Source organism: Drosophila nasuta, chromosome 2R (genome assembly GCF_023558535.2).
Source record: "Drosophila nasuta strain 15112-1781.00 chromosome 2R, ASM2355853v1, whole genome shotgun sequence".
Taxonomy (NCBI): domain Eukaryota; kingdom Metazoa; phylum Arthropoda; class Insecta; order Diptera; family Drosophilidae; genus Drosophila; species Drosophila nasuta.
Genome location: NC_083456.1, coordinates 9,584,505 through 9,607,712, shown reverse-complemented (window position 1 = coordinate 9,607,712; position 23,208 = coordinate 9,584,505). Strand labels below are relative to the sequence as shown.

General features: G+C 37.9%; 1 protein-coding gene across 2 annotated transcripts; it reads right to left on the bottom strand.

The window, feature by feature from the left end:
- Nucleotides 1-3,181: 3,181 nt before the first annotated feature.
- Nucleotides 3,182-22,534, bottom strand: LOC132784809 (rho guanine nucleotide exchange factor 17). 2 transcript variants are annotated; one of them, XM_060790671.1, is made up of 16 exons: nt 22,353-22,534; nt 20,353-22,268; nt 15,742-18,032; nt 14,300-14,861; nt 9,579-9,839; nt 9,321-9,511; nt 8,812-9,257; nt 8,523-8,745; nt 8,100-8,191; nt 6,847-7,493; nt 6,614-6,765; nt 6,487-6,554; nt 6,031-6,173; nt 5,849-5,970; nt 5,428-5,784; nt 3,182-5,360 (listed from the first exon to the last, which is right to left on the bottom strand). In XM_060790671.1, exons 2-16 carry the CDS (start codon nt 22,168-22,170, stop codon nt 5,201-5,203), a joined length of 7,533 nt encoding a protein of 2,510 aa, XP_060646654.1. In that variant the 5' UTR covers nt 22,171-22,268; nt 22,353-22,534; the 3' UTR covers nt 3,182-5,200. The 2 variants fall into 2 exon arrangements, with proteins under 2 accessions (XP_060646654.1, XP_060646655.1); XM_060790672.1 differs by lacking the exons at nt 14,300-14,861; nt 15,742-18,032; nt 20,353-22,268; nt 22,353-22,534 and adding exons at nt 9,995-10,617; nt 12,952-13,105.
- Between the last annotated feature and the right edge of the window lie 674 nt (nt 22,535-23,208).

Below are 23,208 nucleotides of genomic sequence, written 5' to 3'. Positions count from 1 at the left end.
CTATGGTATATTTTGAATGCGGTACTATATCGATATACCACATATACCATTTGGTATATTTTTAGTATTTTTGCAGTAGTTGGTATATTTTGAGAATAATACCGCAAAATATATTGCGGTATATATATATATTATATATATAAATGGGTAGCGGGGTATCTCACAGTCGAGTACACTCGACTGTAGCTTTCTTACTTGTTTTTTATTAATACCGAAAATTGTCGAGCCAATACTTTTGAAAACAAAGTAGGTTTATAGTAGATGTTTTTTTCTTATGTTAAGCTTAACCTCTAATATTGATTTATAAAGAAAATCGACACATAACTTTATAGTGAATAACGCAAAGTGTAAAGAATGAAAGCTAGTCCTGGTTTCTCTTGTACTTTAGAGTATAAATTTTCCAGCATTAAAACACTTTACTACTGTTTCTACAATATTTAATCTAGTACTCATTTCATTCTTAAACTTAACCAAGTACAAAACTGAGGTTAAATTTAAAGCTGTGATGTGCAATATATCAGGATTAAATAGGAAGTTTCAAGTGAGAACTTTTAATATACGAACAAAAGTTGAAGGACTTACAAGCGATAAATGCTTGCAAACCATGCGTTGTTCAGCCCTAGCTTTACTTTAATCTACGAACTAAATAAAATCAAACCATACAAACATTTAAGCTTGTCCCCAAGTTATTGTAGCAAGTTTTGCTCAGTGAACTGGCCACAAACACATGCTCATCACTTGCTTGTTCTCTTTGGTTTCCACTGCGGCATAGATACATTGTCATTGTCCAACTGCCACTCTGCCGTTTGCAGTGACAAATTTGGAAATCAAAAATGAGCCGACAAACCATATGTAGTGCTAAGGGTACAAAACCGCAAAAACCACACAAATGCATAGTGCAGTGAACATGATTAGAGAAAATTGAAATTTAAAGGACGCACCAAACCCAGAGGACGACTTAAATGCGCAAATACAATTGTGTACTATATATATGAATGTATTTGCAAATAAATGTTGATTTCTTGATTTTCTGACTAATTACTTAATTGGAGAACAAACGCAGTACGCTACATGCGGTCTCAGACCATCTGAGAAACTTTTAGTAAGGTGCGGAAGTTGAGCAATAAGCTATTCTTAGTCGAATCAGAATTCCATTTTCTGAGAGCCAACTCCGTTTTATCTGGGCCAGACGGAAATTTTCTTTGCCGCCGCAGAGTTAAAAGAGGATGGTCGATCAAATTTCCAATATTTGCCCACTAAAAGGCTATGACAACAAGTTTTAAGTAAATTAATTAACTTGATTAAGGGGAAAATGTTAAAATCCCCGAAGACCGGCAGCGAACATGTGCCGTCACTTTATACTCGAGAAAGATTGAAGTACTTCGAACGAGTGTGGCACGAAACGTTGCAGTGGCAATTACAAAAAATATCTATATAAACAAACAAGTAAGAATGCATTGTATTTATAAAAGCTTGACTAATTAATACCCTGCACTCATTACACCCACACGTTCAAATGCAAGCTCGTTTAAATTGACCGCCCAACAAAATTATTTTTAGAACACGTGTCATTTGCTAGCCATATTTTCAAATGGGGTAGGAATGTGAGCGTCCACCTAAAATACATTTTTCATCATACAAAAACTAATTGGACACGTGTTCTATTAATGTTGAAAAATGCAACCTCACTGCGGGATAATGAAAGTAACTAAGCGTGTGACCAGAAATAGGGATGGCGCTCAAAGAAAAACTTTTATGCTTTAGCAAATTAATTTCAAAATGATAAAAAATCAATACGGTAATCTCCCTTAACTTCAAAATGCGCATATTGCTGAAGATTTAAAACCAGACTGTGGAATAAGAAATTCTCAACTTTAATTAAAATAAAGTTCTATACAATGTTCATACAAATTGATTATTTCCCACCAACTCACGTAAAGTTGTGCTGGGTATAAAAATGCAACGTGTTTTCAGCTTGTTGCCATAGCCATATGTCGTCCTAGATCCACATCTCCGCACACGCCGGTTGGTCACGAAGTTTGTACAAAACTTTTGCCCTTTTGCTTGTTGGTTTGTTGTTATAAAGGCTCCAAATAATTGAATTTCCCGTATAATTTTGTTTTATCTTATTTTACTTACACCTGGTCAAAGCATATACTGTATGTATGTACATTGCTTTACAAGTCACTTTTCAGACATTCTACATAAATACTTTGTGAAAGGGAAGGGAGATAGAGGAATCTCGAACATCAATGATGTCAGCGGTCGAATAATGCAAGCCGTAAATTAGGTTTCTGCATTGCAAATTTGAAAATTCTATTAGTAAACAAATTAATTTAGAAGTACTTTATTAAGCTACAGCTATACAGCTTGTGGGGGGAAAAAGATTCACTAAGAGTTGCGCTTACAAAGAACGTGACAAGCTTTCCACAAAGGAGGGCTTAAATTGTTAGCACTTTTTGTTCTGCATATTTTATACCCTCCATCTGAAAAATGCGCCAATGAGGTATATTAAAGTTGGGAAAAATGTAGGTCAGTTGCAAATGAAATTATTTTACATACAACATGAAAGTGGAGGATGAATTATCAAATCTAAATAGTATTCGCCAGTTGAGTGATATTTTCGCTTATTGTCTATTCCTTCCATTTTACACAATAAATAATTAAACAGTGGAACTGGACACAACGCGGCCCATTATAAATTGTAATAGAAAAATGAAATCGCATTATTTAACCCTTTCAGGATTTGCGAAACCAATTTTAATTTACTTACACAGATGCATTTCGCTGTGAAAATTAATTATGGAAGTGACAAATGGAATTACGCCGCTCGGATAATCCATTATAACTATATAATTGATTATGTGAGTGAATGCTGCTTTTAAACATTCGCAATGATTTGTAATCATTTCTGCATAATTTAGCAACACCCATGAAATGGGGAAAGAGTGCAAATGTGAAATGCAAAATGCAAAATGTTCTTTTCCACATATAATCAAATAAATCCATAATCTTTGTTGTAATTTATTTAAATGAGATAAACATTGCAAATTAAGAACCAATTCAACTAATTTATGAAACCAATTTTTCTCTTGGGAAAAAAAACACAATTGTTAGTTTCAATTTGAAATTTATGTTTATTTAACAGGTAACATACACATATAACCGTATTTGTTTTTAGGTTGTTTTTTTTTGTTTGTTTGTTTATATTTTACACGTTATTAGTTTTATTGTTAAATCTTACTTTGCAATTTGTAAAGGGGAAATTATTGTTTCACAATCTACATATATGTATTTCACAATCTATGTATTATTACAGTTCTGTTTCCGATTTATTTCTGGTATAAGTATCTCAATTTCTATTCTAACACCTGCTGGTATTTATAGAGGTAGGATAACAATTGTCCGATGCCATCAAAATGAAATAAATTAACAAAAATACTTATTACAATTAGCATTTGCATTTGCATTTAGCAGAGCTGAGATTACCACATTTGTATATTTCATAAGTCTGCCAATTATGGTAGTTGATATCAAGAACAGAAATTAGCTATGGATTTACAATATGAATCAAACAAACCAACTTTGTTCAGTAACAATAAATACTACATTTATGCTATGGAATTTATAATATTTTTCAATTTGCAGTTAATGCGACAAATATGTTATCAACATTACAAAAATGATTCTAGTGAATTGCAAAATTGAAAGTAAAAAGAGTTAAGTTAACGTCGCTATTCAAATTCATGAAATTACATTTAATTCAGAATTAAGTTTCGTGAAATCGTAACAAAACACACGTTTTATTGACCAAAGAGTTGTTTTTTTTTTTTTTTTTTAATAATGGTTCTAACTGCTCAAAAAGGATTGTTTTTCATTTAAATTTGTAATTATATATTTGTTGTTTAACTTATACGCAAAACTGCGAATATATTTAGAGCTTAGCAGTAGTCAAGTTAAAGGTAGTAGTAACATGCTATTTCGAAAAATATACACATACTCGTAAGTTACGGTAGTTAATACATTCCCAAAACACTCGAATATCACTTGGTATGTATGGGTTGTTAGCTTAGTTTTTGTTTTTTGTTTTTTTTTTTTTCAAATTCAATTCTCTTGCATGACAATTTTATTACAATGCGTTTTGAAAACGATTAGCAATTATACTAGTATATAAATTTATTTGGTTGCAAACATCGAATTTAATTTATGTCTAGCATAATGATTTTTGTTTTCTTTTTCTCATAAGTTCATTTTAATGATTATTATTTTCTGGTTTTTGTATTTGCATGTTTATCCAATGATTATTTTTAGAATAAATTCGATAAAGTGTTTGATTTAATTTTAATTTCATATGAACTTGTATGACTACATCTAATATAAATATCATTAAATAAGGATAAATTAATTGTTATCATAATTGTAATGGTAATTGTAATCTGTAATTGTAATTAAATTGCCATCTGTACATAAGTACAATATATATGTATGTATGTATGTATGTATGTAGTATGTACATTAATATTTGTATTCAAGTATGTATTCATTATCATGTTTGTAGGCATGTATTGTAATGTCTACATAGCTCCAACTAGAATACATTTATTACATTTAGTCCGCATACTTACTATACTTTATAAAAATATTCATTATTCTATATATGTATATATATTTGTATGTAGTATTTGAAATATTTATAGCAGCTCCATTGGGTCTAGCTATGGTTATTGATTTTACATTTAATAATTTCATTCAGAATGTGTGGCGCAATAAATATATTTGGCACTGTTAGTTACTCATTTTGTTTTCTCATGTTATTAAATAGAAGTTACATAAATTTCAAAAAATTCTGAACCGAGCTAATTATTCAGTTATGGTAAATATAAATATGTAAATATGTATATAGTAATTGTATATCGTATGAAAGGATAATTAAATTTAAACATATACAAACGGTTGCAATAAGTTCGAACTAACGTTCAATTTGTTAAAGTTGTGTTTTGTTTTGTTTTTGTATTGGCAACTTGGTAAACAACTTGTCAAGAATATATATTATAATAAAAATCGCGGCAGTCTACTTTCAATTGCGCTTTCAAGCATTATGTTTTCCATATCAAATACGCTGTTGCATTAAAAGTCGACCTCAGTTGTTGTTTTTCCACCTGGAAAGCAATAACCGCCAGCGATTTTTACGTCTTCTGCTTCAAATTTGCCATATCAATAAATGATTGGTGCTGTCCTCGCGTCCAGCAATTTCACTAAGAGAATTGGCACCTGAATTTCGGAAATCTTCGTAGCCATCGCCACCCGATATAATCAATATATTTTTGGTTTCCGATTTGGATTTCGCGTTCTTCGTTGAACTGCAGAAGGAGAGAATTGATGATTAAAACTATAGTTCAAAATTAGTAATCTCATTAAATATCTTACCCTTGTTTCGTGTACTCATCGCTGGTGCCGCTGCCAGTGTCACGTCCAGCTGCCGCTGCCGCCATTTGGGAACCCGCCTCTGGTGATGGCGTCTCCACAAACGTAAGGAAGCGAACGTGTCCGGTATGGCCATGAGGTATACCCGTGGGCACAATATTGTGTGCACCTTTCTCATAACTCTGAGTGGGTATTGTCAGCAGTACTCCTGCACTTGTGCCGATCCAAATGAGATCCTTACAGCAGAGCAGCGAAGTTACGCGAAGGCATGCGGCCTTATGTTGTCGAATAATCTCGTCACAATTCGATAACATTTTATTCACAGCGGGGGCAAGATTTACTTCCGTAATCAATTGGTGGCTGCAAGAATTAGTATTATTATGTCTTTAAATATTCATACACAAAGTATCTGCAGACGACTTACGTATTGGAATGAAAGCATTTAATGTGTGCTGAGTTCTGTATGGATATCCACACATAATTATTGGCAACTGTCATGTTCGTAATTGGCTTCGAGTCTGATGAGATTTGGATTTGATTAACAACCTGCAAATTAATCGATATAGGTAATGATTCTCTATTTAAGTCGCATTTTAAAACACTTACCGAAAATGTTTCAGTATCCAACACCTTAATTATTCCCTGTATTGAGCACCACAATTTGCCATTTACGTTAAGCAATTTTGTTACTGGGCTGGTAACAGTGCCAATTGAAAGACAATGCGACAAGCAGGTATTCCAAGATGTGGCTGTAGAAAATAATGTAATATATGTATTATGTATTTAGATCTAAATGTTAAATAATAAAATCACTTTGATTCGTGTCTTCTTTTTGGCAATCATCCAGCATATCATTTTAAGTTTACTTTTGCAAGATTTACGTCACAAGTACACAATAATAATGTTAAATCTTATAGATCAATTTCTTTGCAAATCAATTAATATCTGAACGTGAATTTTGTTGCATATAATAGCAAAAATACTATTGAAAATTCAACAGACTCGACGATGTTTTCACATAATAGATCTTATTAGATTTACTTAATAATTATTATCACTTACCACCGTCTCGAAGATAAACACAAACATCGCCATTTGCCAATGATACAAAAACACGATTGTCCAGATAACTGTGAAGTAAAAGAGTTAGTAATTTTATGTAAAAATTATATTCAGTTTATACACTTACAGTATGGAAAAGACAGCTGAATGATGTTCAATCTTAATTCGATTTTTCTTAATGCGAATGTTATCAGTGCTGTTATAGACATGGATGCAGCCATCTTCAGTGCCTATCCACATGGTTGATTGATTGCATTCGCTTTCTTCGGGGTTGGAGTCCTATACAAACAAAAACGCAATAATTAACCATTTATACCAATTAAATATTTGTTTTTTTCTTTTTAATATGTAGTTACTTACTTGCTGCATATGATATGTGGCATGCAATGAGGGAGCGGGGCTGGGAACACGTTGCTCAATGGGCGCAGCTGGGGCAGCATCCGCCTCATCATCGCTGGAACTTAAATTTAAATCTAGCTGAGTATCACTTTGGCTGGCGGCGCCCTCAGCGCCATTGCCAATAATGGGCGTGGGAATTTTCTTCTTCTCCGGCGTCGCCAACGACGAAGCGGACACCGAGACAGCGGCAGCGGCCGTGGTTAGTGCCGAAACGGGTTGGGCAATGGGGGAGATGCTTTTACGATAATCGCGCAGCTGTTGTGTGTAGCTTTGATGCGGTGCACTGCTGCTGCGCAACTCCTGCGGCTGCTTATCCTCCTGGGTGCCACCGCTGTGTGCTGAGGGGTCATCGCTGCTGCTGTACGCCGGCACCGAGGCCACACACAAGATGCGAGCATTACAGACTCCATTGCAACTGGTCACATTGGGTTCCGGGTGCAGCGACATGATGCACACCTGACCCACATAACCATCGCTGTTGCAAACCCAAACATCGCGCTTGTCGCTCAACGTGGCTGCCGCACAGGTAAACTGCAGACCCGCACGTGTCTTCCGTATCGGTATGGAGGTGAGGAATTCCGGTATGGGATGGCGCTCGAGTGTGGCGGCTACAAATAACATAATCAAAATATATGCATTAATAATTTACTGACAAATTGCCAACACAATAGTTTACGAAACAGCGGCAATCAATCATCCAGTAATAAATATACAACTAAACTGATATTGATGGCGTTTCGGTGTTTTGCCTCGGTCCGATTATCTATCTGCTTAATTATATGGTGCAACATTTTGTGAAATAAATATAGTGGGAATTCCCTCTGTATCATAAATGTTATTAAACTGTTGGTTTTGTCTGTTTACTCTTGCACGAATTGGATAATTTGTTTTTCATTTTATACATTTCATAAAATGAAAAACAAATAATCCAATTAGTTCAAAATTATTCTTTAGATCAGAGAGAGATCCATGGATTTAAATAAACCTATATATCTATGTTTTGTTAACTATTTCTTCTAGGAAAAAATAAATAAATAATGTGAAACTAACAACTTTTTTAAGTCAATTTTTGAGAATTTACAGGAATTTTTTATAATTGTGATTTATGTATATAATAGTAGATACAGAATATTTAAAAAGGATTACGGATTCTAAGTTTGAATGATATAGGTTATATCTTTAATTCTAATGTTTATTTAAAATTAATAACGTACCCAGCTTTTGTTTAGCTTCATTAAATGATTCTTCCCAATTGGTGCGCTTCTCTGTCTTAGAAAATACCACAGTCAGCTTTTGACTTCCGTTCCTGAAAAAAATGTAAATTATTTATTATTTTAAAATTAATATATATGTATGTATATAGTGTAAATTACTAACTGAACTAACATAGTACGAAAAGAAAGCGAAAAGGTTATATTGTTCAAAACATAAACACAAATTTTAAGTCACACATTAAAATTTGTATAACAAGCTGTTACTAAGTAGCAAATTTCCTATACACAACAAAAAATCTGGTTTATTTTCATAAATGCGAGTTGATGTAATAATTAATAATAATATATATTATATATCTCCCATGTAACGCGGAAAAAGCCCGCAGCATTAAGTTGGTATATTGTAAATAAAGTTCAACTTACGGTGAGCTTACTGTCAGCTCCAGCATATTGAGTTGTGTATCGTTTGTCTGTCGCTCGGACAACTGTCGCTGGATATCACGATGCAGTTCCCGTATAACATCTTCCAGATACTGATGAGGGGATTTTAAAGATGCCGTAATATCTGTGATTTGTTGCAGCTTATTGCAGTCTTCAGCCAGGTTTTCAATTTCACTAACAATGCGCTTAATGTTCTCATCTTTAGCTAAAATATTAAAAACAAAAATGTATAGTAATGGGGGATTTGATGTTTGGCTTAATAAATACTTACTCTTGACAATTTCTAGGCAATCTAATGAGATTTTGGTGAGGAACTTGTATTTGTTGGTATCCAAAGTGCTTGCCACTGAGCCGGGACATATTGAGCTGTTTGGTTTACGAATGGTTCCACTGCGTTTTTTGATGCTTGTCAAGACCAACAGATCATTAAAGAGGAAAAAACCACGATCCTTGCGCGCTCCTTGACCCGATGGCATCGACACCAAGTCAAACAATAAGAACTGACGCTCAGGAGCTATTAGATCGGTGATGCCCTCAATGACACCCTCCAATTCACGAAGAGTCGCCTCTCTCTGTCCGTTTTCCATAATTTCACGTTCCTTGCAATTGATGTGCACTAATATGTCATGGACCAACTTGAGCACATCCTGCAAATGCTTCTGATCTGGATGATCGTGATCCGTGTGTTTGATCAGGCGTTGGAAGAGTAGCTCATAGCTGTAAGGAAATAAACAATATGTATAAAAAGGGAAATACACTCTTTAATATTATTAAACTTACTTGGGAAACTTTTGTACTGGTTTAATGAGCAGATTGTCCAAGGTGAGTTTACCCTTGTGCTCGCGGGCTGTGGATTCCAGGAATTTGGCAAACGAGGGTCGCTGATGCTTCATCGAGCGTATGGCATTCTTGGCCCGATTGCAATTGTTAACAAATGATGTGTACACTTCCAGTACTTCAAGTTTCGAGAACTGTTTAAATATTTACTTTATTTAGTGCTAAATTATTCAAAAGTTTAATAAGCGAAAGATTGCTCACCGTTTCGATAAACGCATCGCCAACCTTTTGCTGTATATCCCAGTCATCGAGACGTTGCTTCAACTCGCCAAGAAACTTTTCATGTATCTCCAATATGTCGGGCACCATAAAGAATATCTCATCCACAGTGCGGGTATCAATCATGCCAGCATGCTCTGGGGATTTCAATACCTTCAGATACTTGAGCACAACGATTTGCAGTGATTCCACATAGGACTGTTCGTTCCGATAAATCTCCTGCACCACATAACTGCGTGTGTCCTGAAATGGGAGATACGAAATTGATTTAGTTTGAGAAATTAATAGGAACAAATTTGCAAATTAAAAACAAATTTAAAGTATAGGTATAATAAGTAATGATTAAAGTGAAAGGTGTTGATCTTTGTCACTCTTTAAAAAACCAGCAACAGACTTACACCATCATAACCGCCCAGATTCCATTTACAGCTCATTTCGTACTGCGCTCGCCGCTCCGAGTCATCCTCCGAGTCGGAGCAAGTGATTGAAGTCATTTTCTTGAGCCTATCACATTTGTCATTCGTATGACTCGCACCACCAGGACCACCAACACCACTGCCAACACCACCAAAGCCAGCCTTGCTTAGCCTTGCCACTGTGGTTGTCGCCAGCGAGACAGCTTGCGACACACTGCTGCTGTTGCTGCTGCTGCTCGATGGCAATGTCGATGCAGAGGCTGAGACTGAGGCTGAGCCAGAGGCTGAAGCTGTTGCTGCCGCCAGTGGCTGCTGTTGCTGTTGCTGCTGCGTCACTTGTCCGTGTGTTTGTGGCAACAGTGCGGTGGCAGCCACCGTATTCGATGGTGCCGTCAATGTTGCTTGCAAATCCAATAAACTTAAACGTAGATTTTCCCGATTGTGCGACATTTTGCAGTTTGCACTTGTTCAACAATGATTATGATTGATGCCGTTTTTGAGCCGTTCTTTCACTTTCACTCTCACTTGCAACACACAGAACCAAACAAACTTCTAATTGTTTTGTTGTTTTATTGTAATTGTTATTATTATTGCAGTGTCTGTGTCTAAATGCATTGATTGTATATAGAGTAGATTTAATTAATTTAGCGCATTATTAAAGCCGCATGCATGCTTGCCCAGCCATAAAACACAGGTAACTAAAAATGAAAACTATGATGCTAAGGTCTGTGTTCTGTCTGTTCTGTTCAGTACTGTGCTGTGTTGAGGAAACGCATTGGCGTTAATAATACCGGAGGAGCAGGAACAACGAGTACATGTATTGTGAGGAAGGTAGGAAGGCAGTCAGGCATTGGGTTGTCATGCCGGGGTTGGGTTCGGTTCGGTTCAGTTCGGTTGGGTTGCCTGCGTAGATGTCGAGTGGGAGAACGACTACGGCCCACGTACATACACGTTAGTATATTGAGTTGTTGTGGCTGTTCATTCAGTCGTGAGAGCGACAGACGACCATGGTAACCTTGTGGCTTCTTTGCCCATCATCGGTTATGTGGTTTGATAATGACACTTTAAAACTGCGTTGTTGTACACTCGCATTGTGTGTTCTCTTCTCTTCTCTTCTCTTCTCTACTCTTCTCTTCTGTTGTGATGTGTTGAGTCCCATCGCCCGAACTGAACCGAACCGGTGCCACATAAACCAAGGGTATTTCAGCGACACTAACTTGACAATTGCTCTAATTTATGCAATATGTTCACAATAGCAAGGTTGACAAAACCGGTTCCGAAACGAACCAAAACTTTCAGCGGTTCAGATAACGGTAGAAGTACAAATTTAGAAATCGATTGATACAAAATAATTAAATATTTAGCAAATTTTTAGTGGTTGATTTTACTTTTTATCATTGCTCTCAGAAATAATCATTTACATGTTTTAAAATAATCAAAGATAATTAAACATTAAAAAAGGGTTTCAAATTGTATTTTAATTTATTGAGTTCAGCATTTATATGTTATATTAAATTTTGTATCAATGCACTATACATTTTTGTAATTGATGATGATGTATTGATTTTAAAATTTATTTATTAAAATTTCTTCAATGTTTTGAATTGATTCGTAAACGTGACTCAACAAATTTCAAGATAAACATAAGCAGTTATTTTTAATTCCACTGTAATTCCACTTGTTAAGGTCGATAAAAGTCAATAATCAAATGTAGATATTAATAAGACTGCATTTCGAAAAATGATTTCGATTCTGTAAACTTTAGTAAACTAATATTTCAAATTTTCCAATGCTTTCACAAAACAATTTGCAAATGCGTTGTAGATGAAATTTGCATTCTGAGATTTGCATTCTATTAACGAATGCGTATTAGTTGTAATTTATAGTTTCTGTTCACAGTTCAATAAATTTATTGAGATTCAAATAGTATTGTAATGGACGCTAAGCAGAACACAGAACCCATTAATAAGAGAGAGAGAGGGGCGAAGAGCATTTCGATAAACGTTTATTAAGTGTATTCGGCACGTGGGCGATAACTTTAATTTATTTATTTATGTTGTTTTGCGCAACATTTGATTCGATTCGTAGTGTATGTACTATGAATGTATTAGTTTGGTTCGTCTGTACGCGCTACTGTACGTGTGTGTGTGTGTGTCGGTGTGTGAGTGTGTGGGTTAGGGATTCCAATGCAAGCATACATTTGCGCATATATTTATATGGGAGAAAATACGCATAAGTAAAGTGCTCTTGATACTCAATGTATCTGTTCTATGCATGATGGCAAGTAAATACACACACACATACACACGCAACATGCAAATCAATGTATGTACGTGTATGTGTATCTAATAAAGCCAGGGTATGCAAAAGAATGTATGCTTGAGTGTGTTTTATGCAGAATTATCCGTTATATTTATCCGATTTTTTATCTTGCACAATTCGAAAGTTGTGTGTGTGTTTTGCCTAGTAGGGAAAATGTAAGCCACAAGTGCGATTTACCAATACTAATACTATTTTGTTAGCATGTGTATTTTGTATTTTCAATACAAATTATTACACTTTACAAAGTTTTTGAGCTGCGCAGCGCAACAAGAGGTTGGGATGCTTTCGTATGTACATACATACACACACACACTGTCTCGCACACTTTGGCACATACACATTAGAGTATGTTTATATTTAATTGTTTTATATGTGTATTTTTTCATTCTTGGAAACAGTTTAGCTCCTCTATCCGTTTCACTAATCTAAATGCAATTATACACATAGAATTTTAAATTGTTGTCATCCGTAAGTGTTTACACGCACATATATGCATATCCATGTGTCTGTGTGTGCGTGTTTGGTGTGGGTGTGTATATGGTCGAAAGTAAAAACGTAGTCTTTGCAAGTAGAGGAATATTATAATTTTGTTGTAAACCACTTGATTATTTTAGTACTTGTAAGTTTGCGCGATTTCAACTATGATTTGTATTTTTTTTTGGCTAATTTGGCTATTTTGCAGATAATGCTTTTTGTGTGTGTCTGCCGCAATTTTTTTCGTTTAATTTAAATGTATTTTCCACAACACCACACAAAATAAAACAAACGAAACACGAAAAATTTCGCCACACAACCGAGGTACAAAAAGCAAATAAGAATTTAAACGCGCGCATTGGCGTTGGCGGAGAAGACTCTGTTGCTGCGCGGGAGAGCGAGCAGCCAAGAGCAGCCAGCCGCCCGCAATATAGGTGTCGTCTCTGTTGTGTTCTGTTCTTTCATATGGGAAAGTGAGCGAGCGAGTGTGTGTGTAAGAGAGAGTATGAGAGTGAATATGAAGCGGTTTAATACTCGTATTGTAGCTGGCGCATACAACTAGCTGCTGCTGCTGCTGCTGCTACTGCACAGGAGTATGCTGCTCAACACGTTGAAAACACATTCCATTGTGCCAAATACACACTTAAATTCCATTTCCATTTTTCATATTCCAATCGAAAACAGCCACCCATAACAAGGCCGCCCCGTCAAACTTGCTCTTTGCGATAAAATTGGAAGTACTGGCACGGTCTGCATGCGACAAGTGTCCGCCAAAGAGTACAAAGAGAACACACACAGCCGCTATGCACTTCGTATTCCCTTTACCCATTTCCCATTTCATTCCTTATGGCCCATTTATGATCACTCAACTAATGTTTATTACACCACAGCTCACAAAGAAAATAAATGCATGTGAAAAGCAGATGCATAAATTACCAATATGCCAGACAGAGCAGTGATTAATTTAAATCATTGTTATAACAATCCATGATTTTTAATTGCCAAAGCTGGTCTCGCAATAGCTCTAATAAATGTTTATGCGGCTTTCAACCACGGTGCCGTCGCGTTGCTGGAACGCAGCAAATGCGCGAAACAAAGAAATGAAATAAAATGGCCCATAGAGGCGCTCTTCTAACACACTGACACATTTCCAACGCGCAGTGGTTGTTGGAGCATGCGCACACGCTCGCACTTTCAATTTCCAGTGCGATTCCCAAATACAAATTTGTGGCGCTCACGCACACACACACACATGCATGCGTGCACATGTAAGGTATTCCCGGTGTATAAAACGTATAATGACCAACCGATTGTTAATGATAGGGAAAACACACAAATTTTTAAGGTACAGATCGAAATGCAAGATGAACTGAGACTGAATGAAATTACATATTTAATAAACATTTTTAATATTTATAAATATTTAAATTATTTAAAAAAAAGGTCTATCATACTCCATAGCAGACAAACATAAGGAGTGTTTTTACTCACCGCAATCGTTTTTTTGCGCTGCTCAGAGAGCATGTTTTCACTGGAGCCTTTCAACAGCTCGGCCAACAAGGCTGCTGTGGGTGGCACGCTAGTGGCATGTGGCGCCTTTGACTTGTTGCTGCTACTGTTGTTATTGTTATTGCTGTTGCTGCTGCTGTTTGTGGCATCAGGATTACGCTTGGAGGAGCCATGACTGTGATGATGATGATGACCGTGATGATGTTGACTTTTGCTATCCGCACTCATCGATTGGCTGCGCTTGCTGTGATGCGGTTTTGTTGCGGGTGCCTCGGATGCGGCACGTTTCATTTGATGCTGCGCCTGCTTATCGGCAGTGGCCAGCGTTTCATTGAGGTCTTTTGCGGAGACTGAGATGGGCAATGTTGGCACCTGTTTACTGACATGCTCGATTTGCGATGGAGTCGACGCGGCGCGTGCATGCGACGGCACCGGCAAATATGCGTTTGATTTACGCACACGCATTGAATTTGAATATTGTGGCATGTTGTTGCGCGTGCTGCCCGCCGACAGTGGCTTTGCTACAGCGTTGCGCGAGTACTGGCTATAGATAGAACACAAACACACAGAGAAGAAAACTACACGTTAGTAATCAGGCATATCTGACTGCGAAATACCCGCTACGCATGTTTTCAGAATACTATAAAAATAAGTGAAGTAAAACTGCACCAGATTTTCGCTCTGCAAAATTATTTCATTAATAAACTTTTGAGTTTTTATCCCATCTGTTGCAAAATTATCAGAATTAATAATGTGCATTATTGCGAATCCCAAAATTAAACATTACGAGTATAGCAAATTGAGTGTGACTAAAGCGACTTTAACATCGCATTTTTATGGAATATCTACAATATATATATCTAGAAAATTGTTTAATGTACAAAATTCCTAATGTATTATCTCAGACATAACAAAATAAAAAAAAAACAGATCAATTAAGATTTTTAATCTTTTACTTTAACATTTACGAAACCAAATTTTCAAAAACAATAAAAGATTGTTAACAAATTTAAGTGTGACTAAAGCAGCTATTATAGTTACAACTACTCTTTAAATAAGTTTATTTTTTAACTTTTTAGTTTATAATACTATTATGTACTAACTACTCTTTAAAATAACAGTCACATTGTCTTAAGGAACGTAAGATACATTAATCTCAAACTGGTCTACAAGAAATTTGGAGATCAAATTTTATATCTCTAGCTGTTATAGTCCCAGAGAACTAGGTATTTATACAAACGGACAGACTGTATATTATCACAGCTGTTTAGACAAATCAAGAACAAATTTATGTACTTTTTGGCGTATTCAAGCCTACACTCTGGTGTATACTCTTTGCGCTTTCCACTAAATTGAAATACCTTTCTCTGTAGCAGTTATAGAAATAAAAAGATTATCGTGCAAATCCCAGTTGACAAACTCACCTATCCGACTCGCGCAGCTCCTCGAGTATCTCCTCGAAATGCATGCGATTGGGTTTCTTCAGCTCCGCCTCCAGCATTTGACCGTATGGACCACGCACTGTTAGCGGACGCTTCGAATAGCGCTTGTGGTCGTAATCTCCGGTGGGCGTTGGACTCCAACTGATGCGTTCCTCGGTATCGGACATGGAATCAGTTTGCAGGAACGTATTAGTTTTACTATTATTGTTGTTGGTGGTGCTGCTGCTGGCATCGTCCTTTTCCTCGCTGCTCTGGCAGCTAAAGCTGCTTAGCAGCTGCGGCTTTTCCTGTGATCCCCGCCACACCGGCGAACCCTTCTCCATTTCCGGTGTGTTCAGGTCAAACATCACCGGACTGTGCGACTCGTCCGTCGGTGAATCCGGCTTAATGGCCTGAAAGTTCGCTATGGATATATCAAGTGCGAGACCAGGATGCGGATGCTCCACGCGTCGATGCCAATCCGAATTATCTATGTACATGCCTTTGCGCTTCGTCGACTTTTCCAGATGCCGCTTATGCCGCTCCCCTGAGCTGTGGCGCGGCGTTGCAATCGTTGCATCTGAATGGCGCAGTTCCAAATCGAGCTCATCGGGACTATATTGTGCTCGCTGCTCATCCACAGATTGATTAAACATTTCACCCTGTTCGGAGTGGGGAGACACGTTGCCCTTGCCACGCTCGTCACTCTCCTCGGAGCTGCGACTCACCGAGATGGTGGGTAATAAATCGCCACGCAGCGCCGTCGTCAACGTTTCCGGTTGCGTAATCTTGCAGGCGGCATGCGATACAGGCGGCTGTGTGGTCTGTGGCACAATGCCAAATTCGGGCGCCAACTCAACCCATTCCTGGGCGGGCGTCTCCAGCCACTCTTGGGCGGCGCATTCGTAAACCGGCACTGGGATTAAACATGTTGTGGCTGTCTGCAGCACATTATCCGACGGAGGTGCCGACTCCTCCAGCAATGTGACCAAATTGGGTGTGCTGGCTGTGGGACTCGCCTCGGGCTCCACAATGATGGGCGGATCAATTGCCTTAATTCTCGGCGGACACTCCTCACTGGCGGTGTATTCGCCCTCCGAGTGTATAGTGTCCGAGAGGGATTCCATCTTGGCATGCGCAGCAATGACACTGCTCGCCGTGGCCGGGATAATGCCGACAATGCTGCTGCTGTCTGTGTTGAAAATATCCTCTTCGGGTATAGAGTCTGGGACGTCTTCGAGTACGTGTTCGAGCGATTTCTCTTGGCCGTAGTTGAGATTAATGCAGACCCCAGTGCTCTTAAGGGGTATGTGCACCCAACCCGGGTCGGGAATAATGCGCGAACGCTCGTGCTCGTAAAACAGATCGACAGATAACGACGACGACGGCGGCGGCGGAGGAACGGGCGACGGCGAGGGCGTCGGGGTGGGCGTGGGCGTGTTCTCAATGGCCTTGTCCCGACGCAGTCGATCGCGTAAAGCACTTAAAGTTGATTTACAATCGATTTGCGAGAACGAAACAGAACGAAATGGTAATTTGCCTTTCGATGCGTGCGCTGCTGCTGCGTTGCTGCTGTTGCTGTTGCTGTTGTGGCTGCCACTGCGAGACTCTGCTCCGGCCAGCTGGGTTGCCCACTCGCTACTGCTGGCTGGATCGAGCTCATCGCCCACAGTTAGCGGTGGAGATGATTTCGACTTCTCGCGATTGCCCAACATGAAAGCTTCCAAGTTGGAGAGACTCGTGTTTGGCCTAATTGAGTGAAAGAGTCGTGCGGCTGTCGAGGGTTGTGTATTTGTGTTGCCACCTCCACCTGCGGCGCTGCCACCGCTGCCACTGCTGTTGCTGCCACCTCCGCTGCCGCTGCCGCTACAGCTGCCATTGTTATTGTTGTTATTGTTGCTGTTGCTATTTGTGCTGAGTTGCTTTTGTAATTGACTGCGCGCAGTGGACGGCATCTCATCGTGATCCGGAGCATTCGGAGCAGCCTGACTACTTGCCACATCCTGGAGATCCAGGCTGCCACTTGTTCCCGATCCGTTGTGAGGTATTCGCGGCCTGCGTGGCGGTGGTATTGGCGGTGGTGTTGGTGTCGATGAGGCACGCGAACTGTTGCTGCCACGCAAAAGTTCTGTCAACTCTTTGAGCCGCTCGGATCGATCGGATATTTTGCGATGCTTATCCCCGCTGCTCGATGATCGCGAATCGTTGGCAGGAGCAGCTGTCGATGATGATTTGCGGCCGAAAGCTAAAAGTTGAAAGCGATCCAAGGTATTACGTCGTTTCTCCATTGTGCGCTGTCAACGAAAGAGACAAGAGTCGAAAAGAGGTAAGCGAAATTTCTCTCTATCTTTTAGGTTTATGCAACATTCTGGCAAATGAGAAATGCATGTAAAAAATACATAAAGTCTAACATTAAAAAGAGTCAATTAAAATTGCCAAAAAATCATTTTGCAGATAGTATAAAAGTAGCTGAACGCAGAAGTAAACAATTGCGATATATTCTATATATGTAGAACTTCTTTGTTTATCGATTTGGGGGGCTGCAAACTTGAAAATATATGTACTTGACCTACGTAGTCACACAGTAAATACACAATATGAAGAACAACAGGAAGACAGATTGACAAGCTGACTGAAGAGTTTACATCACGAAGTTTTTTACTGACTTGTTTATAAATAACTAACTAGTGCAATACTCTATAAGATTAGAGCAGAAATTCAAAAACAATTTCGCAGTGTGAGAAATACAGAAAATATATCTTATAGATAGATACACGCTACTATAGTATGTATCTTTTACCTAATCCAGTCGTGCACTGCTCATTTATTTTACAATTCTATCGAAATTATACAACACAGTTGGCATAGAGTATAATTCGATCAGTTTAAGGTAATATCTTGTGGAGTCAATAAAATTAAAAAAAAATTTACCTGGATTTCTTCTAACTATTTGGGCGCCAGATCATCTTGAGCTTTATTATTATGTTGTTTGGTGCACAACGAATGACACATAAAGCAGCAGCGATCAATGTAAGGCAAAACAGAAAATGCCATGACTATACAAGCGAACATATACATTGATAGATACAGATACACACATACACAAAAGAAAATCACTTTTGTATATACGCACACAGTGATATTTTTAGTATAAACAACAAGAATTTATATCGAATACAAAAGAGAATAAGCCCGAAGAGCGGCCAGGAAAACTCAAAATATACATGTGGCTACTACGTATGCATGACTGTATGTATGTACGTGCCTACATACATACACATCGACTACATACATGTGTACATACATACATATATTAAAACGATCTTACAAAAAGCACACAATAGAGATAGAGCAGAGCACATCACAGAGAACAACAAAATCCCAAACAAATTATGGCACCACTAGCACAATTATATATGAATGTACAGATGTACTTGTGTATGTATGTGTGGAGGAGACCCGCAATTATGTTAGTATATGTACATCCACGTACGTACGTTCATACATACGTAATCAAACTGAAACTGACAATCTCGCATCTTCCTGAAAGGAACGTGTACTGCGTGCGAACATATTTACATACATACGCATACGAATACGAATACATTCATACATTAATACATATATCCACACATGCATTCTATAAGTTGTATGTTTATAGACGTAGATACTATTAAGATACATATGCATACGAATATACATTAGGGTGGCCCATCTAGAGATGAGAACGTGATCACGAGCACGAAACACAAATACTAAATTAATCGCAATCTAAAATATGACAATGATCTGATTATTTAGAAAATTACAATAATAAGCTAAAATAGTTAAAAACATTAAATACTAATTAGATACAAATATAAGTTTTAAGTTTTTATGTAACATTTAAATAATATAAAATATCAAACAAAAATAGTTTAAGATATGAAGGAGTTAATTAAGAGACAAATCTGATACATATATATTTTTTTGTTATTAAGATAAAGCATCTTATTCATTTAAAACATTTTTCTTTTAATTTAGAAACAAATTTAGTAACTTTCTTGCTATGGAAATAAAGAATTGCCTGCTATTTATTAAAAATGTTTATTCACACATAAAATATTCATTGAGAGATCAACGCAAACTTTGTGTTGATGCCCGATAAAAAGGAAAAAACAAACAAAACATTTAACGGCACAGAACCATGACATTTTTGAAAATTGAACTCATTCATAAAGTATTTATTTATTTTTCTTCATCAAGTATACGCTACAATTTGCGCAAAAAAAGAAGCAAGTGAAATGTTGTTTTGATCTCTTTTTCAAGCAGGAGAAAAAACACATTGGCAGATTTCTTCGTAATATGCTCAAAATGAAATAATGCTCACACCTCTAAATGATTCATTTTTGGTAATAGAATCGACGGCGACTAATGACTGAAAATGTTCAACTAAATTGCATTTGTATCCATCTACATAGAATATATTGTATATATCCATCCCAATATATGTATGTAAAGCATACTACGTAATTATAGCAGCTGTTATATACATTAAGGAACTTTAGACTTTGATTACAGTATTAATTGTCAATTACTATGTATAATTAGTTTATCTATTTCATTGGTACTTACATCTGTCTGCCACCTTTGTCCCAGTGGTGCATAAGCGTATGCGGAACAATCGAAAGTCTGGATAACCGGAAGTTGCTTGAACTGCACCGATTGCTGGGGTAATGAATAGTCCAGTAGATAGCCGCTGGCATAGGTTAGATTATGAACCGAAATGCTAGCGAATGATGGGTTTGAGTTTGTACTGTTTAAATTGTCTATAAAGACGCTTTTCTCACTGCAATTTGAGATTAAATCATTTGGTAAATTTAAATCTATATGGACATCGGCAACGTCAGCAATTGCTCGATTCACAGGAGGCGAATATTTCACTAAATGCAAGTCCGAGGGATTCGCGTTTAATGCGGGTCGATTAACTAGAACGCGTTCCGATAACGACGATAACGATACCGATATCGGTTGAGTTTCCGGTTCCGATTGCGAAGGCGATGGCGATGGCAATGGCGACAACGATGGCGATTCACTATGCGCGATCGTAAACTCTTGTTTCAGATGCCCGTAACGATCGTAGCGCAATATACAAGTTCGATTCGTCGACGTTGCGTTTGTATCTAATTTACAATTGTAGTTGTTGTTATTCGTCTCAATGGCATGCAATTTGCAGCTATTTTCAGCTGCCACTGGCAGCGCGTTCTGGCAATCACAGCAGCTGCTAATTCCGTCTCCACGGTTATGATTATTTGTGGACGTCAACGTCAATGGATTACTACCACTGTAGTTTAATGTTCGTTTATCGTCTCTATCTCTTTCGAGGCGACGCGTTTTCAGCGCTGGTTCAGCATCGACAGCAAGGCCACTGCAAGCGGTCACCTCGAGGCAAATGCGATACTTGGGCTTGGGCGGAACGGGCGGCGGATAGCGACGATAGGAACGCAAATAGTTGCCACAATTATTCGAATATCCTTGCGACTCAGTCGGCCAGCAACGTGTTGTCTGTGGTGTCTCTCTTACTGCTGCTGTTGCTCCGGCTGTCGCTTCAGTAAACTGTTGCTCCTGCTCGGCTGTCTGGCGCTGATTTATTTTGTCAATAGTTTTATAACAACAAATTATTGGTGACACGCTGCGAGCTGTGCGCGATTGGGAAACCGATGACGCGTATGACGTTTTCGCTTTTTTTAAGGCTTTATCCGTTGTCTCCGTCTCCGTCTCGGCCGATGTTGCTGTTGTTGGTGTTGTTGTTGTTTGTTGTTGTGGTGTGATAGTTGATGTTTTTGGCTCGCGTTGTTCTATTTCTATACACGGGACCAACAGCGAGCTAACGCCAACGTCATTATCGTCATCAGCATCATCATCATCATCATAATCGGTATCGGCATCATTGGCAGCGGCATCGGCATCAGCATCATCGCTGGCTTCTTCCTCATCGGAGACAAAACGATACGACGACAAATCAGACACTGAATCCGCATACGACCGATAAAAAGCTACAACGCCAGGCTGCTGTTGCTGCTGTTGATGTTGCTGTTGCTTTTGCTTTTGCTTTTGCTTCTGTTTCTGCTTCAGCTGTTGCTGCTGCTCCGGCTGCTGCTGCTGTTTGTGTCTCTCTCTACAGCAACTCTCGCAGAACGCCAAAGCTCGCGAGCTTTTTGTACCATTTTCGGTAGTGCGTCGAAGCTTTTCTCGCTTCTGTTGTAGTTGTTGCTGTTCCGTCTGATTTTCGTTTTCATTTTGCAGATCGTAATGCTCATTATTATTGCTTTTTCGTATTACCAATTGCTTCTTTTTGTCTGCCTCTGTCCCGTTTTCCGACTGTCGCACATTCTTAATGAACATCGGTTCCGTTGGCTGTCTATTCGAGTGCTTTAACGCCTTGTTCAGCATTAGTTTAACTGCTAAATTAACATTGATATTCCACTTCTATTATTAATAGCACGCAAATGATCCTCCTAATTAGTATCCTTCAAGTCTCTGTCCGTCTACTGAAATGATACAAATAATTACATTTTTATTTTTAGATTTTATCTATCTAGCTGTTGTTCACTCATTGTCGCGTCTGATGTTACCTTCAGCTGCTACACACTTGCAATTACTGTTGATATCACTAGAGTTGTCCCCATTTAAATGACCGTGCGTATTCTCCTAATCGTTTGGAATGCCACACACAAACACACACAATCTTGTGCTCTCTTCTTTCTGGTTAATCGTAAATCAGGCAGCTGTGCTACAATTGCAAATGAGAAGACTTTTCGTGTACCCTAAAACCGATCAGATTGGATTAGTTAAACCACAACATATTTGACTATAAAACAAACTATATTAAAACAAAGTTATTTCATTTCATTATTGAACCCTTTTTATTTTAAACATTATCTTGTCATATTGTAATTCATTAATTAAGTATAGTAAATATTTAAGGGAATTTAGTCTTCAGCTAATGAGAGACAGGAATGTCAAAAGAGATTCACTCAGAGAAGCAAGTAAAAAATAAATAATAAAAAGATAATGTCGATATGAAGTACTTAAAGTGCTTATGTAGATGTGAAACACTTGGCATGGAAACAAACTAAACTGGGAATAATTTAAAATAGTTTTAATTTAATTTTAGATTTCAACTCATTTTATGTTTTGTCTGCACTTTGCAAAAGGTGTGAAACTGGCAGACACCCCGTTTAGAGGATAATCATGGATAATACCATATTCAATAAACACAGCACAACACATCGCACATCCAACTTCATATTAATTTATGTATGTCATGCTAGCACTTCAGCTGGCTATAATTAAATCTCGGGCAACTAAATGATATTTTCAGCTTCCATTTATTTTACACAGCGTCAACAGATGCTTCGCCAAGGCGTGTACGGAGAGTATCTTGTGCAAATACGAGTGTAAAGGAATTTCGAAAAGAAAAATAATAAT

Excerpts from the sequence above, each read along its gene's own strand:
- LOC132784809 (XM_060790671.1), bottom strand. The coding sequence starts at position 22,170 with ATGCTGAACAAGGCGTTAAAGCACTCGAATAGACAGCCAACGGAACCG. Across the intron at positions 5,971-6,030 it reads TGGATACTGAAACATTTTCG|GTTGTTAATCAAATCCAAAT; the intron begins GTAAGTGTTTTA and ends ATTAATTTGCAG. Across the intron at positions 5,785-5,848 it reads AAATGCTTTCATTCCAATAC|CCACCAATTGATTACGGAAG; the intron begins GTAAGTCGTCTG and ends TAATTCTTGCAG.